At 42.1% G+C, this 18,157-nt stretch overlaps 1 protein-coding gene across 1 annotated transcript in view; it reads left to right on the top strand.

Annotated features, from left to right (window-relative positions):
• BFSP2 (beaded filament structural protein 2) overlaps nt 1-17,164 on the top strand; it is a 60,103-nt gene extending 42,939 nt beyond the window's left edge. The window contains exons 5-7 of the mRNA XM_037844729.1: nt 8,192-8,323; nt 14,478-14,698; nt 16,994-17,164. Of these exons, the coding sequence (XP_037700657.1) occupies nt 8,192-8,323; nt 14,478-14,698; nt 16,994-16,997 (357 nt within the window). The 3' untranslated portion in view covers nt 16,998-17,164. The remainder of the gene's footprint in view (nt 1-8,191; nt 8,324-14,477; nt 14,699-16,993) is intronic.
• The last annotated feature ends 993 nt before the right edge of the window (nt 17,165-18,157 follow it).

Below are 18,157 nucleotides of genomic sequence, written 5' to 3'. Positions count from 1 at the left end.
GTGTATGGTATTAGAAAAAAAATTTTTTTAAATCCTTGGAATTGCACAACACAAGCAGTGAACCCTAAGTTAAACCATGGACAATAATTAATAGCACAATTATAAAAATGGGCTTCCATCATTTGTAACAAATGTACCACACAAATACAAGGTGTTAATAATAGGGTGGAATATGGGACTTCCATATTTTATGCATGATTGTTCTATAAACCTACAAATTCTCTAATACATTTTTTAAAAAAGGAAAAAATATCATGCTGCTTTTCTCGTCTCACATCCATTCTTCACATGCAATAGCATGTGAATTTAATTTAAATATTTTAAAATTTGAAAATCTTTACCAAATTTCAAAATGTCAATATGCTCTCCTGCCCCAGAAATACAGATGGAATGCAAACATGGAGAGCTAAGCTCCTGCACAGTGGAGCCAAGCTCTCAAGCTGCTTTGAAAGCCTGGGGACCAACATTTTGGAATCTCATTACACATCCTGGCAACAGCATGAAATGGGAAAACACACTCCTACTTTCCTGTCCTCAGGGCTTATAATTACAGACCTACTGTTTGTTCTGCGAGGATAAGACTGGAGGTAGCAGGCTGAGATGGGACTAGACAAGTCATTACAATAATCAGAAAGTATAAATCTAAAAAGAACATGTACAGACATAGTTAGTTTTATTGCATTTTGCTTTATGGCACTTAACAGACACTATATTTTGTACAAATTGAAGGTTTGTGGCAACCGTGTGATGAGCAAGTCTATCGGCGCCATTTTCCCAACAGCACGTGCTCACTTCATTTCTCTGTCGTACTTTGGTAACTCTCACAATATTTCAAACTTTTTCATTATTATTATTTCTGCTATGGTGATCTGTGGTCTTTGATGTTACTATTGTGATTGTTTTGGGGTATCATGAGCTGCCCTCGTATAAGACGGCAAACTTAATTGATAAACGTTGTGTGTGCTCTAACTGCTCTGCCTACCAGCCATTCCCCTGTCTCTCTCCTCTCCTTGGGCCTCCCTATTCCCTGAGACACAACAATATTGAAACCTTACAATGGCATCTAAGTGTTCAAGTGAAAGGAAGAGTCATATGTCTCTCACTTTAAATCAAAAGCTAGAAACGATTAAACTTAGTTAGGAAGGCTTATAGAAAGTCAAGATAGACTGAAAGCTAGGCCTCTTGTGCTAAACAGCCAAGTTGTTCATGCAAAGGAAAAGTTCTTGAAGGAAATTAAAGTACTGCTTCAGTGAACACACAAATGATAAGAAAGCAAAACAGCCTTATTGCGGATATGGAGAAAGTTTTAGTGGTCTGGATAGAAGATCAAACCAATCACAACATTCCCTTAAACCAAAGTCTGATCTAGAGCAAAGCCCAAACTCTCTTTAATTCTAGGAAGGCTGAGCGAGGTGAAGAAGCTGCAGAAAAAAGTTTGAAGATAGCAGAGGTTGGTTCATGAAGGTTAAGGAAAGAAGCTGTCTCCATAACATAAAGGGCAAGGAGAAGCAGCAAGTGCTAATGCAGAATCTCCTGCAAGTTGTCCACAATATCTAGCTAAGATCATTGATAAAGTGGCTACACTAAACAACAGATTTTCAGTTGAGATGAAACAGCCTTCTATTGGAAGAAGATGCCATCTAGGACTTTCATAGCTAGAGAGCAGAAGTCAATGCCTGGCTTCAAAGCTTCAAAGGACAGATCGACTCTTTTGTCAGTTGGTGACTTTAAGTTGAAGGTAGTGCTCATTTACCATTCTAAAAATCCCAGGGCTCTTAAGAATTATCCTAAATCTACTCTGCCTGTGCTCTATAAACAGAACAACAAAGCCTGGGTGACAGCATATGTTTACAGTATAGTTTACTGAATGTTTTAAGTCCACTGTTGAGACCCCCTGCTCAGAAAAAAAGGATTGTTTTTAAAATATTAATGCTCATTGACAATGCACCTGGTCACTCAAGAGCTCTGATGGAGACTTACAATAAGATGAAGGTTGTTTTCATGCCTGCTAACACAACATCCGTTCTGCAGCCCAAGGATCAAGGAGGCATTTCAACTTTCAAGTCTTATTATTTAAGAAATACATTTTGTAAGGCTATAGCTGCCATAGATAGTAATTCCTCTGATGGAGCTGGACAAAGTAAAATGAAAACCTTCTGGAATGGATTCATCACTCTTGATACCATTAAGAACATTCATGGTTCATGAGGAAGTCAATATATCAACATTAACAGGAGTTCAGAAGAAGTTCATTCCAACTCTCATGGATGACTTTGAAGGGTTCAAGACTTCACTGGAGGCAGCAACTGCCAATGTGGTGGAAATAACAAGAGAACTATATTTAGAAGTGGAGCCTGAAGACATGATTTAACTGCTGCAATCTCATGATAAAACTTGAACGGATGAGGAGCTGCTTCTCACGCATGAGCAAAGAAAGTAGTTTCTTGAGATGAACTGTACTCCTGGTGAAGCTGCTGTGAACATTGTTGAAATGACAACAAAGGACTTAGAATATTCCAAAAACTTAGTTGATAAAGTAGTGGCAGGGTTTGAGAGGATTGACTCCAATTTTGAAAGTTCTGCTGTGGACAAAGTGCTATCAAGCAGCATCACATGCTACAGAGAAAGCTTCCGTGAAAGGAAGAGTCAATCAATGCAGCCAACTTCATTGTTGTGTTATTTTAAGAAATTGCCACAGCCATGACAACCCTCAGTAACCGCCACCTTGATCTGTCCGCAGCCATCAACAACGAGGCAAGACCCTCCAGCAAAAAGGTTATAAGGTTATAATTTGCTGAAGGCTCAGATGACTGTTAACATTTTTGAGTACTGAAGTATTTTTAAATTAAGATGTATACATTGTTTTTAAGACTAAAACTATTGCACACTTAATAGACTACAATATAGTATAAACATAACTTTTATATGCATTTGGAAACCAAAAATTCATGTGACTCACTTTACTGTGATAATCGCTTTATTACAGTAGTCTGAAACTGAACCCACACTATCTCCAAAGTGTGCCTGTAATATTTTTTAGGTGGGTTAAAGCAAGTAACTGTTGCAAAATGAAGGGCAAGCATCACTTGTGATAAGATGATTTCAGAAGGTGTGGTACATGATATTAAATAATGCTGAAACTCATAGCGATCAAATTATTTGCTTTTTCTCTTTCAATCCTGATTAAACTAGCAGAAAGTCTCCATTTGGTGCTAATAGGTCTTTAACCCATCTCTTGTATTTATTAATTGCAGCTTTCAATGAAAAGAAAGCCTCAGGACTCAGCATCTTGGTAGGCAGCAGTTGCTAGAATTTAATAACACTGGTTTGTTTTAGTTTTATAATCTTCTCTCTATGGCAAATGATACTGGTTTTTCAGCTTCTATAGTGATCTAGAACTTTGCTTCTAAGGACCAGTAGCAAAGGCATCACCTGGAAGTCAGATATGCAGATTCCTGGGCCCCACTCGAGGTCTCCTGAATCAGAATCTGCATTTTAAGGATGTCCCCCAGGTGCTGCTGATGCACATTAAAGTTTGATAACTAATTTACCATTACCATATTAAACACATTTATTTACATACAAAAAAACCAGTTGGTGTAAATAAAAATAGTGTGAATTAGTACTAAGATACGTGAAAAACCATGCTGGTGCTCCAGGAATCTTTGGGAAGCACTTGGGTATAGCATTTTGCTAACGAAATGAAGACACAGGGGTGCATCTCTCCTGAGGCCAGTAAGTAACCTGAATACAGGCCACTCACTGTCTGCCTTGAGAGGAGGGACAGAGCATATCAGTGACTGTAGCTATAGCCTTGACCAGGGGCTTTAACCAGACCCACCCACCAAGCTTTGCCCTCCAGAGGACTTGGCATGCCCTGGCTCTTATGCATGACGTGCTGGTCAATGTCTCACAACTGGCTCTTTGGGGTGAAAATGTACATATGGTATATACCCGCCAGTAAAATTCACAATGCCGCTTAAGGGTGCCATAAAAATTTCTGTTGATTTTTTTTCTTCATATAATTTTAGATATAACAACTTTTTATCTGGCATACTTACTTTGCCTTTCCATTTACACTTATAACTTCAGTTTCACTTGCTATTTTTCACAAAAATCTGCTGTCAGTTTTTATAATTCTACCGTCAGTAATAGTGTCACAAAAAAGTGCTTGATTATTCATATCTGATTCAACCAAGAAGTCACTCACATCATTGATGAGTGAAAATAGTTCCTATATGAATTTTGTTTGATATTTTTGTTTATCTTAATGAGTTTGTTCATCAATGATGTGAGAGACTTCTCTGCTGAATCAGATAATAGTTTTCAAATACTGGAAGAATATTCCTTCCATTTTTATGCTCATCACAATGCAACAGCTACAGACATACACACTTTTATTTTCAACATTTTTCTCCATCACTTTTTTTAAGTCTAGACAATCAGCAAAACAATAAATCAATCCCTGATTTGTAGTATTTGTCAATTTCCGTGGTGCAAATACTCTCACAATGGCTGATTTCAACATAAAGTTGGGAAGAGATGCACCGGAGCCTACCATTACATGTTATTTCCACCACACAGACACCATAGATGTAGATAATCTCAATAGCTAGGCAATGATAAAATGTAGTAAAATCATTAGGAAACGATGGGCTCGAGTATTTATTACCTTTGTTTTTTGCAAACCTTATTTAATTGTAAGTTGATGTAATTAAATTTTTAATGATAGCTGTGTCTGACAGCCGACTCACAGAATTCCTAAAAGTTTAGCAGTCAGCCCTCATGGGCTGTTAGGAGCTGGCTCCAGCGCGGCACTGCTCCCGGACATTTGTATCCCAGGACAGGCTCTCTCCTGCCTCACACCCACCCACAGAGCTCATCTGGCCAGAGCCCCAACCCCAAAGACAGAGGATGAAAAACTGGACTACTGATTACAACAGGGCCTGGAAAACAAGGAGGATATTTCAGAGTGTTCCACCTTAATGTTGGGGAAGATGACTCCAATTCGAGGGTTTTAGGTTGATGAGCTGGTGGAGGCAGCAGCTGTAAACACTGGTTAATGCACAGCTCTGGGGTCTGCTGCCTGGGCTGGAATCCTGGACCTGCCCTCATAGGCCATAGGACCTGGAGCAAATCAATCAGTCTCTCTGTGCTCAGTTTCCTCATGTAAAACAGGAATAATAATCCACTCGCTTCATAGGGTTGTGAAGATTGAGATAATGAACATAAAGCTGTTAGCACGGTGCTTGGCAAAAAGTGCTAACTAAATTATTAGTTAGTAGTAGTATTCAACCCATAATGGCTTTGACCAACTCATATGTTGGCTCTTAATAATTTTACATATGGAAATAATACACAGCAGATATTTGCATGCTTCTAAGATTCAGAAAGTTTCCACATGCATAGCCTGATGGGAGCCTTATCATCCGATTCTCATTCTCCACTCATTGCCACCGGACTTCTGTGGGCAGGGACTGAGACTCTGCGAAGTTGAGTGACACAACCATTGACTGATGAGTCAGCACTGGGCCCACAGCTTCTGTTCTCCTTTAGGTTTTAAGGGTCATTCTGCAGGGCTTTTTACAGCCTTCAAACAGCAAGAATAGATCAGAAACTACGGAGGCAAGACAGCAGTAGAAAGACACAGTTAAAGGGCTGAAGGCAAAAAATTGCCCACCAAGAATTCTATGTCCAGCAAAACTGTCTTTCAAAAATGAAGGAGGAATTAAGAAATTCCCAGATAAACAAAAGCTGAGGGAATTCATCACCACCAGATTGGACCTAGAAGAAATGCTAAAGGGAATTCTGCAGGTTGAAAGGAAAGGACACTAGACCACTGACTGAAGCCATATGAAAAAATAAAGATCCCTGGTAAAGATAACAACATAGGTAAATATATATACCGTTACTATTGGGTTTTTTGTTGTTGTTTTTTTTTGGTTTGTAACTCTGCTTTTTACTTTCTATGGGATCTAAAAGGCAAATGCATAAAATGTAATGATAAATCAATGGTTTTGTACTCAATGTATAAATATGTACAATGTAATTGTGACAAGAGCTACATAAAGATGGGGGGACAAAGGGGTATAGGAATGTAGTTCATGGATGCTATTGAAGTTAAGTTGATATCAAAGTAAATGTGATTGTTTCAGATTTAGGCTGTTAAATTTGAGCCCCACAGTAACCACAAAGAAAATATCAGAGAATATGCAAACTTACAGAGACAGAAAATAGCGTACAGGTCACCAGGAGTGGGAGGTAAGGACAATGGGGAGTTAATGCAAAATGAGAGTAGGGTTTCTGTTTGGGTGAAGGGAAAGGTCTAGTAATGGAAGATGGTGAAGGTACTGCAAAATTGTGAATATGATTAATCACACTGAATAGTATGTTTGGGAAAGATTGGGTTGGGAAGATTTATGATAGATAGATAGATAGATAGATAGATAGATAGATGTTTCCACAATTTAAAAAAGAAAGAAAGAGAAACTAAAGAGATAATGACAATTAAATGCAATGCATAATACTGGATGGGATCCAAGAATGAAGGATAAAAGTCTCAAAAGGACATTATTGGGACATAAGAAAAAAATGGAATATAGACTGTAAGCATTATATCAATGTTAAATTTCCTGAACTTTATAAGAGCTCTTAAGGTGATTACATAAGTGAATATCCTTGTTCATAGGAAATGTACAGAGAAATATGTGTTCAAGGACTATGATGCCTGCAACCTGCTCTCAAATGTTCAGAAGATGATAGATGATAGACAGATAGATAAGCAGGTAGATAGATAAATGATAGAGAGAGAGAGAGAGAGAGAGAGATAATAGATAGATAGAATGACACAACAAAGTTGGCAAAAGGTTAAAATTGGTGGACTGAGGTATCAGCAGGGACAGGGGTGTGTTGGAATTCTCTGTATGGGGTATTGTTTTTGCAACTGTCCTTAAGTTTAAAATTATTTCAAAATAAATAGTTTTTAAAAATTGAAGAAAAAAACCAGCAAGGGTTGGAAAAACTGCTATTGAGATATGAGCCTCTTGACTGAAGTTTCTTAGCCGGTGTACTAGATTGGACTATTTTTGCATAATTCTATAAATAGGTATTCACATGTGATAAAAATTAGGTTGAGAGGAGGGACAGATCACGTGAGGGGGCTGCGTCTATGCCCTAGGCCAGCAGCTTTAAACCAGTCCAGGCGGCACTGAAAGAAATGAGGGTGAGCTCTCCACCACCACCTCCTTTTCCCCAGGAAAGAGAGGGAGTCACAGTGATCTGCTCCCCTTGCATATATTGGGAAGGACTCAGAATATACCCATCTTGCTCTGGGGAGAAGTTTCAAAACACAGACCTTCCCCTTGTATTTACAATTGTGGCCAGACTGGTTTTTACAGGGAAGTGAGGGACTATCGGATTGACAATGATCAATGAGTTGGATAACTCCCTGTTTGAGGAAGGTGTGAGGCAAGGGGCCCTCTTCTACACTGCTGGAGGGTGTCACTAGTCCTCCTGGTGGACAATTGGACAGTGTTCATGAAAATTACAAATGCATACCCTTTTGACTCAGCGGCTCCACTACAGGAATTTATGCCACAGAGTCACCCCCATGTGGGGAAAGTAAGGGATATTCAAGGTTATTCTTTGCATCGTTTTTTGTAATAGCAAAACACTGGAAACAATCTGAGAGTCCATCAGCAGGGGACTTCTAAATAAATTACAGTCCTTCCCAACAAGGCAATACTAGACAGCTGTTAAAAAAAAATGTCATTACTCTATGTACACTGACACCGAATAATTTCTAAGACATATTATGTGCCAAAGCAAGGGGGATAATTATACATATTTATTTGTAAAATGTATGAAATATTTCTGGAAGGAGGCGTAAGGAACTAGAAACAGAAGAACTGCGTATTTGGGACACAGGGAGATAAGGAGACTTTCTACTATATACCCTTTGGTAAACCTTTTGAATTTTATTCCGTTTGCATGCATTATATGGGCAAAATAAATATATTTTTGTAGACACGTTTGTGAGGGGGCCTATAGAAAAAGAGTGAATTTTAAATCTGACAGATATGTTTACTCTGTGTTGGGGGCAGAGAGGTGGTTGGAAAGGGTGAGAGGGAAGGACATGTTCTTAGTTCACACCTGGTCACACTGACACCTGACCTGACCTGATCCTCCACAGCAACAGGTGGAGGTGGCCCGCGTGACCCAGACCCAGGAAGAGAAGCTGGCTGCTGCCCTCAGGGTGGAGTTACACAACATTTCGTGCCAAGTCCAGAGCCTCCAGGCTGAGACAGAATCCTTCCGGGCCCTGGTGAGTGGGCCAGGAAGAGCCCTGGCATTTGGTGTGTCCATTTGAACTCTCAGCAGTTGAATTCGAGACATATAGGTCATAGTTTGCAAGGGATTTCCCATCTCACAGCATACGAGTTTTGAGACCTGAAATGTCCTTGGACTCCTGAGGATCATCTGATATTGACTCACAGCAATCTACCCAAATACCCTTCGCCAGGCTGCTGAGAGTGTTGGCTGCTGACGGCCCACAGCTGCCCCTTTGCAGCCAGTCCACTTCTTGGGAGAATTGTCCTCAGCCAATCAGGAGCCACCTGGCCCAGAAGATTACACTCCCCCACCCCCTAGCCAATGACTGACTGACAGGGAAGTTAACAGACTAGCCCACTGGCCTCAAAGTGGGACCACCTCTAAAGTATAATTCACACTTCAGAGCTCTCCATGGGATCAGGCTAAAACCATATTCCACCTGAGACCACGTCCTTCCTTAGCCCCTCACACTTTTCCCAAGAGCAAGCCCTTAATTTATCACATGTTCTGAGACATTAGTCCCTACCTCAGGCTCTGCTTCTGGGGAACCCAACGTAAGACACTTGGTAAGCTCAGATTTACCAGGGTCACTGTGATTGGCAGGCAGGGTGTCTTGCATTACTAATGGTTTAATACGCCATCCTCCCTCTGATCTCTGGGATGGCCAGAAGTTCCAGCAGTGTGTCAAACACAACTCCTTCTAGATGCCTCCTCCTTGGGGCCATTTATACTGATTCTAACCACAAGCTTTGTTGGTCCATGTAATTCTCATGTAGCTGAGATGGTCTGGAGTCCATGAGACCCAAGAAGTCCCTCTCTTAGGACCATACCAGCCTCTTCCACAAGCCTCAAGTCTTGGGGCTGTTCAGATACCTCTGCTGGCAACCCCTTTTCCCGCCACTCCCCAAACACTCTCACCTCCATTCTGCCACCCATATCGGCTCCATCACCAAACTGCAAGCCCCACTTCCCACCAAAGTCACAGTCTGCCATGAAGTTAGCTCAACTGTTCATTCTAGTTGGTGCACTCCAGAAACAACTTTTTCACACTGTTGCTGAAATTGTCCCCTCAATTTCCTTCCTTCAAGTGTCTTCACTCTGTTAATGTGGACAATAGAGTCACGATGCCCAACCAGCTCAGCGAAGATGCTCAGCCAGGGATCTCCTCGCTGCTCTCTTCTCCCACTCAGTCCACAATGATTAGTGCAAGGGAAAATAAGAAAGGGGTCTGCAGTGGGAAAAGTCAGGAAACTACAGCCTACAGCAATGTTGTGTTAACAAAAAAAATTGTCCAAAAGAGATTGCATTATTTATTCAGAGTTACATGAATTTTTATGCTAAATCAGTTTTGTTCTATCTCTTGCTCTATCCCTTGATAAACATCCTAACTTGGGGATGCGGCTTTTACCCAAGTTGCTCTAGGTACAGTTGAGAAGCTACCATTTCTTCCCCAGGTCTCCTTCTGGCTGATGAAGTTGCGCCAAGCACCTACTCTGTGCCAGGCCTTGTCTCGTGCACTGAGATTATAGGAACTTTGTACCTCTCCTCAATGAGTGCACCACATCATCACACACAAAAAAAGGACATGGCTGAATCACAGCCTCAGCAGTGTGTGGCCATCCCTCAGCACATGCCCCCCCACACAATACATATATTGGGCATCTACCATATGCCAAGCCCTGCCCTAGACCCCAGGGATGTCAGCATGAATTAGACATGGTTTCTATCCTCTAGAATCTCATGACCTAGTTGGTAAAAGAAAACTTGTACATGAATGAGTAAACAAAGCAGAGGGCTACTGTGTTCCCCCGAGTGACTGCTTCAAGGGGTCTCTATTCTCAGCAATCCTCCAGCACCCTCCCCCCCCTTACCTCTGTCCTTCAGCAGATGCTGTCGTCTCCACCATTCTGCACTCCACTTCTTGATGGGGCAATGGCAAGACCGCATTAAAGAAAGCCTGTGGGTTGGAAATAATTGTTGCATCTCCTTCAGAAATGTGATCTACCACAAGATCATGATAGAATTTACCTCATAAAGTCATTGGGATGATTGACCAGATAATGCATGCCAAGCCCTTAGCACAGTGCCAGGCACAGAATAAGCATTCAATAAATTGTATCTATTATTATCATTATAGAATTATTCTTATAATCACTAGTATAGTATTCCCAAGGTGGCATCATCAGCCACCTGATCACCTCACTTGAACCTCAGGTCCTAATCATTTGAAGAAATGGGAAAAGAGCTTATCCCTCCAAGCCAAAGACCTAGAAGTGGTGGCATTATGCATTATGGCTATGTCCGGTACCCAGGATGGGCTGCCTCTGTCACCACTGGTTGTAATATATTACAGCTCTAGTCACTGGGCTCTGCAGCCAAGGTTAGGACTACAGACTCTGGACTGAGCTGGAATAGGTAGCAAACCCTCCTGTGGCTTTTAAACATGGCAGAATACATCTAGCCTGTTATCCTCAGTAGGAGCAACCTGTGCACACATGAGGCCCCCACAGTTTATTTAAGCTTCAGACAGCTGAGCTGGCGAGACTTTCAGCTTTCTTTGCCAACGAGGTGCCAACAGGCATCCAGGCACATATAATGAATGGCATTTGAGGCCTACTGAGCCATGTGTTCAGTTAACTCAAATCAGGAATGTAATTCAAGGCCAGAAATCACAGAAGGTCACTATGTTATTTTCCAGAGGATTTAGCAATTCAAGGGAGTCCCTTAAAATCTCCAAAGACTTGGGGAATAAGTGTGCTTCTGTGATCTCAGTTTGCTTTCTGGTGCTGCCCTTGTGGCAGATTGGCCAGGGCAGGAGACCTGCAGTAGTGGTCCAGGCATAGTCACTCAAGCTCAGCATCTCTGAGATCCAGGCCACCCTCTTCCTCCCGGAAGGTCAGGGATTTAGGTGGGGAAGCTGGACTTGGACTCTGAGGGTGGGAAGGAAGAGACGAAGGATCTCTGATAGGCATTGCCATGAACTCCCCTTTGGGCAGTGGGCCCTATGTCATTAGGGAGAGACCCCAGGCCACAGGAAGTCACCTAGAACATGGAGCAGTGATGCACAGATGATCTGACCATGATCCTTTGATGGGTCTTTCCAAGTCACAGGTGTTATGGAGCCCATATTGACAATTAATGTAAATAACCACTCATTCACAAACCAAGAAATTTCCTGAGAAATGAAGGGAGGAAATCCAGGGAGCTTGGAACAAATGATTATCAAAGTTCATGTGGCCATTTCTGCACCCTCATTGCCACAGAGGGGTTTTTTAATCCCACCAGTCAAATAATATCCCTAGTCCAGATACTGACCTGGATATATTTTCTATTAATCACATTTTGCCTCCTATAAATGTACCTAGGGTGGGAATCTGACTCAACATCCTCATATCCTAATGGAATTTAAGATTTTAAATAAGATAATATAGTGACCCCAACTTAACAGCAGCCAAGATTCAAGATGGCATCTTGACCACATGTGAAGAATCTTCCACAGGTGTGCGTGGCAGCCACAGTTGTCAAAAGGGTGTGAGAACCCAGGGGAGTGAATCTCCCTGGCAGCGTGGAATATGACTCCCGGGGAGGAATGTAGACCTGGCATCGTGGGATGGAGATCATCGTCTTGACCACAAGGGGGATGTGAAAAGAAATGAAATAAGTTTCAGTGGCAGGGAGATTCCAAAAGGAGTCAAGAGGTCACTCTGGTGGGCACTCTTAAGCACAATATAGACAACCCTTTTTAGGTTCTGATGAATTGGGATAGCTAGCAGTAAATACCTGAAACTATCAAACTATAACCCAGAACCCATGAATCTTGAAGATGATTGCATAAAAATGTAGCTTATGAGGGGTGACAATGTGATTGGGAAAGCCATATGACCATACTCCCCGTTGTCCAGTGTATGGATGAATGAGTAAAAAAATGGGGGCAAAATAAATAAATAAATAAAAGGCAAAATTAAAAAAATAAAAAAATGAAAGGGTATGAGAAACCTCCTTCTGGGGGGCAGGGTACAGAAACTTGTTTCATCAAGATTTGACTCAATCAATTTAGAAAGATATGTATTTGTTTCTTATGTATTATATTTAAAAGCCAAATGCTAAATTATAGGTACACCATAATTACAAGTATATAAAAATGTTAAACACAGCTGCATGGTGAAAAAATACTAAACTACAAACAGTGGTGATTATTTTTATTATTAATATTTTTTATTATATTAGAGAAGTGGGTTTACAGAACAATCATGCATAAAATATAGGATTCCCATATACCACCCTATTACTAATACCTTGCATTGGTGTGATACATTTGTTACAGTTGATGAAAGCACTTTTTAATAGTTGTACTGTTAACTGTAGTCCATCATTTAGCTTAAGGTTCACTGTGTCATGCAGTGCCATAGATTCTATGTTTTAGTTTTTACTCTAGTACAATGTATACATTATTTTTTAATATTCTCTATTTTTGAAACTTTCTACCAAGGGGTAATATTATTTTTAGTATAAAAAAGGTTTTTGTAAGATGTTTAGTGACTAACCCTACAACTTGCAGGTGAAAGTATATAGGAAGTATATAAAGAAAGATGCTCAAGGGTCCCTAGTCCAGTGGGGAAACAGATAAGTAGGGTAATAAGTGTAGCCATAATGCAAGTGCTGTCATTCGATGCAAACCATGTGCACCAAGCACCTACTCTGTGTCAGGCCTTGTCTTGTGCATTGAGATTATGGGAACTTGGTACCTCCCCTCATGAGTGCACCATCTGCAGAGGAGCTACACCCCTAAGCAAAGTCAGTCCACTGTGATAAGTGCAAGGGCATGCATGTGCTTGAGGAGCCAAGGAAACCCAGAGAAGGGTCCCCTAAACCAGCTTGGCAAGGGTAGGGGAATGGGAGTGTCAAGGAAGGCTTCCTGGGAGGCGACTCTTGAGCTTGGTCTTAGAGATAAGTGAGAGTGGGCCAAGTGAGGATGCTGGAAAGGATGGAGGAAAATGGTGTCACTGTAGAGAACAGCACGTGCCCATGAGCTCAAAGACTAGAAGTGTTGATACGGCTGAGTGGGGTGAGGGGTGAAGATGGAAAGATGCTGGAGCCAGTCATGTGTGCCATGATAGGGGCACTGGGGAGCTATCAATGAGGTTTAAGCAGAGGAGATTCAACAGGAGGAAGAAGAGCCCCTGGAGTTACCCTAGGTGAGAGGCGATGTGTCCAATCCCAAGCCATTGTGGCTGGAGAGGCGGGGATGGATGTGAAAGTTTCTCTGAAAATACAAGTGGCAGGACTCAGTGATGATTGAGCTGGGGAGGGAAGGAAGAACAGCAGTAAGGAACACATTTCCCCAGTTTCTAGTTTAGGCAAGGTCACCAGCTGAAGCACAGAAATGGAGGAGAGCCAAAGGTTCAGAAGGAAGCTAACGGCCCCATTTTGGACACCTTGATTTGAGGTGCCCAGGGACTGTACAGATGTAGGTGTCCAGTAAGAAGTTTGGTGATGGATCCAGAGCTTGGGAAGAGGTCTATGCTGTGGGTACCAATGTAGAGTCATCAGCATACAGAAAACCATTAAAATAATGAGTGTGGTAGAGACCAACACAGGCCCAGGATGCTGAGCTCAAAGAGAAGCAGAATCAAGATGGGGCTAAAAAATAAAATTCGTGAGTAAATAAAGGCCAGAGACATTCATTTCAACTGTAGTAGTCTGGGAAAGTTGGGGCAACAGCATTTTAGCTAACCAATAAACAGGATTTCAGCAGTGACTTGGGAAAGAGACCCACAGGATGTGAAGAAATATAGGGTAAAAAGACCCAGAAGCAATTGCAGACAACATGATTTCTTTGAAGAAATACCTACAAACTGGCTCTCTCTTTTCACTCTCTTTCCTCCTCTCACCCCTTCTCTGCCTTCCTTTCCTCCCACCCTCCCTCCAATCAAAAGGATCATTGAATCAGACTAAACCAGAGTTTAACCTCTCAAGAAGTATTCACTGTTTCCCCATGTCAGATGGACCCGCATCCATATCCATGACTGGATCATTGCCCTGGCAGAATTGGACAGACAGGCCCATGCCAGTCCCTCCCACAGCTCTGCACACCTCCCACTTTAAGACTTCCTCCCTGGGTTTAGACTGCGTTCGATCTCTTGTAGAAACGTGGCCTGGAGAACACCCTGCATGATGCCAAGCACTGGCACGACATTGAGCTTCAGAACTTGGGTGCTGTGGTTGGCCGGCTGGAAGCGGAGCTCAGGGAGCTCCACGCAGAGGTGGAGCAGCAGCAGAAGGAGCGAGAGCATCTGTTGGTGCATGAGAGCCAGCTGCAGAAGGACATTGCATCCTACCATGCCCTGCTGGACAGGGAGGAGAGAAGGTCGCTCTCTTTTCTTCTTTAATCATAAAAGGAATGCATACTCATGATTTTGAAAATAATAATTTTTTCACACTATAGAAGCAATTATGGTAGAAAGAAAAAATCACCCCAAACTCTTCCATCACTCCAACATATACATCTATCCCCACAGCCCTGTGTCTTTGCAGGATTTTTCTATTCACATACATATATACACACCCATATATATAAACACACACACACACACACACACATATACATACATGGTAGCTGTTAGGAATGCTTTCAACTGCATGTAATAGAACCTAATAAATGGGGCTGTAACCCAGTGCTCCTGAAACTTTAATGTGCACCCAAAACACTTGGGCATTTTTCAAAACGCAGATTCTGCTACAGTAGCTCTGGGTAGGGCCTCAGAGTCTTCATTTCTAACAAGCTCTCAGATGATGCCCATACTGCTGGTTCACAGACCACACTTTGAGTAGTGAGGGCATAACCAAATTTATTTAAGAGTCCCAGAAATAGGTGGTATTTTAGTTTCCTGGCTGCTAAAGCAAAAACCATGCAGTGGTTTGGCTTAAACAACAGGAATTTATTGGCTCATGGTTTTGAGGCTTGGAGAAGTCAAAAATCAAGATGTCATCAAGACAATGCTTTCTCCCAAAAGACTCTGGCATTCTGGGGCAGGCTGCTGGTGATCCATGATCCTTGGCTTTTCTGTCACATGGCAACTCACATGGCAGCCTCTCCTGGATTCTCCTTTCTCTTCCGGGTTCCGTTGACTTCCTGCTTCTGGCTGCTTCCTATAGCTTTCTCTCTGTTCCTTTGCCTATAAGGCCTAAGTAATAGGATTAAAAACCATCCTGATTCAATTGGGCCATGTCTTAATTGAAGTAACCTCATCAAAATGTCCTAGTTACTGGGGTTCAACCCACAGAAATGGATTAAGTTTAAGAACATGTTTTTTTGAGATACATAGCTACAAGCCACCACAGTGGAATAGGGTGGTCAATGATTTCATTAAGGATCCAAGCTTTTTATATCTTTCTGATGTACTATCTCTGATAAGTTGACTTTTTTCTTTATCTTTGTCACCCCATGGTTGCTAAGTGCCCAGCACAGCTCCAGACATCACATCTATATTTGTGACAAAAATAAGGGAAAGGGAAGATGTGGCAGTAAAAAAACAAACAAACAAACAAACAAAAATGTTTTCCTGAGTGGCTCCCTCCTTTTATCAGTGAAGGAAAAACTTTTTGAGAAGGCCTCCAGTGGACTTTTCCTTATATCTCATTGACGAGCACCTGCTCACATGACCATACCTACCTGCCAGGGATGCCGGGAAAGCATCTATTTAGTTTTTCCAGCCTCTCTAGTGGAGGCATGGCAAAGAGTTGGGAATGGCAGTTGGGTTAGCACACACACACAGTCTTTTTTTAATGGGTGAGGATTCCAGGGGCATATGTATCAGCCTTGGGGCTTAGTTTCCTTGCCAGTTCTTCCCAGAGATCTTTATTTTTTATCATAGTTCTATATCTTAATATTGTCCTCCTATGGTCCGTTTTATGGCATACATTGAATAAGAAATAGAATTCCAGTTCTAATGAGCAACTTAGCAATCATATAGACCAACCCCTTGTGATTCAAGAGAGAGGAGCAAGGCCCAGAGCAGAGAAGGGGTTATCCGTGATCACACGGGGAGGTGGAGGCAGGGACTAGAGCCCATGACCCCAGCTCTTTCCAGTGTGCCATGTAACATTTTTTCCTTCAGAAAGCAAAAGAGTCACATGGGAGTAACCTAAGCTCCCTCTTTTCAAATGGAAAATATGTCATCTAGCTCATTTCCAACTGACTTTTTATTAGATTGATTTCTCGCGATTATAAAAGCCAGGTGTTCCTAACAAGGCTAATTTTTTCAGATGCCTATGAGCATCTGAATAAACACACATATTTGTTTTTAAAAACACAGAAAGTAGCATATTAGGCTGTTTTTACTCCAAGAAGATGAGTACTCTGTTTAGTGAGTGCCTGCTATGTGCCAGCACCATCTTAACGCTCTTTGTTGTCTTCATTTCTCCCCTAAACCCTGCCAGGACTGCATCATTCTCCCTGTTTTACAGATGAGGAAACAAAGCTTAAGTCATTTGCCCAAGGTCACAGCTAATAACCATGGAGCAGGGATTCGAAATCCAAACTGTCTTGTTCCAAAGGCCAAGCTCTTTCCCATGAAACACCTGCCTCTCCTATAATCCCACTATGATATCTTTACTGATTTCCCCATCCATGGCTTCTCTGACTCCTATGTGTTTTTTTCAGCTAATGAAGAAACGTCCTCATTTCATGAAGAAAATGCTGCCTCTTCACCAAGTGATGAGTGAAGTTGCTTAAGTAGCTTTCCCTGGAGCATCAGTCCCTGCAGGATTTCCCAGTTGATCCAGCTTGAGCTGAAAAGCTTCCTGGAAGTGGAAAGGGTCGTTCTGCCTTAATTGAAGTGGTCTGTTGCTCGAGGAACCTCCCTGTCCCTCTCCAAATAAATGCTTTGCTTGTGGCTTCTGGTCAACCCACCCTGTTCAACTCTCTATTGGGTCAAGACGGATAGCAGCACCCTCCCTTACTGGCCTGTGCAGTGGAGCCATTCTTAAAGGTTTCTGGGAGGGTACTTGAGAGTGATGTCATCTGTCTCACCATCCTCAGGTCAACTGCTCTTGGATTTATCCACAACCCAGGCAAGAGTTGTGCTCATGACGTACAAGATTGCTACAATTTGAGGGGGTTGGGGTGGGAAATAAGACCCTTGCTTGGGCATGGGTTAGTGTGGTGCTTTATTACATGTATCATAATTACAGACATCATAGACTATTCAGACTTCTTAATGTTACTCTGCATGTGTATTTATGTGCATACACACACATTTCACTTGCTATTGGCAAAGCATCTTTCAGTCAGTTTGACAGGCCTTCAATTTAAGCCTGTGGGGGATTAATTAGGTTGTGGTTGCTTATTCTACTGTGCAGCCTCAGAATTTTCTTCCAAGGTCCTTTCCCCAGCCTTCTCAGGGCCTGGGCCAGCCAAATATAGCTCATGCATCTGCCGCCTACCCATGCAAGACTCCCCTGCCTTCTGATTAAAATTGAAACCACCACCTGTGTCCTTTCAGTGCCTCCAAAACCACACACATCCACACACACACACACACATACACATGCAGCCCTAATTTCTTAATTCTTCCCTCAAGCTTCTGTCAGTCCACCTGTCACACAGAATTACAAACCAAAATATCCAAGCTGAGTCTTTGTCCCCAGGAGCTGCTAATCCAGACAGGGAGATGTACCCAACATGGGCACATTTGAAAACTCCCATACCTGGGGTTCCAAAAGCCAAGGCTGACACAAACAAAAGAAACCTTGTTTATCCTTAAGAAAGCTTAAAAGAGAAGCCAGGCAGGAAACAAGGTCTCCTGGCTGAACTTGTTCCAGCTGG

Source organism: Choloepus didactylus, chromosome 1 (genome assembly GCF_015220235.1).
Source record: "Choloepus didactylus isolate mChoDid1 chromosome 1, mChoDid1.pri, whole genome shotgun sequence".
NCBI lineage: Eukaryota > Metazoa > Chordata > Mammalia > Pilosa > Megalonychidae > Choloepus > Choloepus didactylus.
Note: the sequence above shows the minus strand (reverse complement) of the source record. Positions and strands in the feature narration are given on the sequence as shown.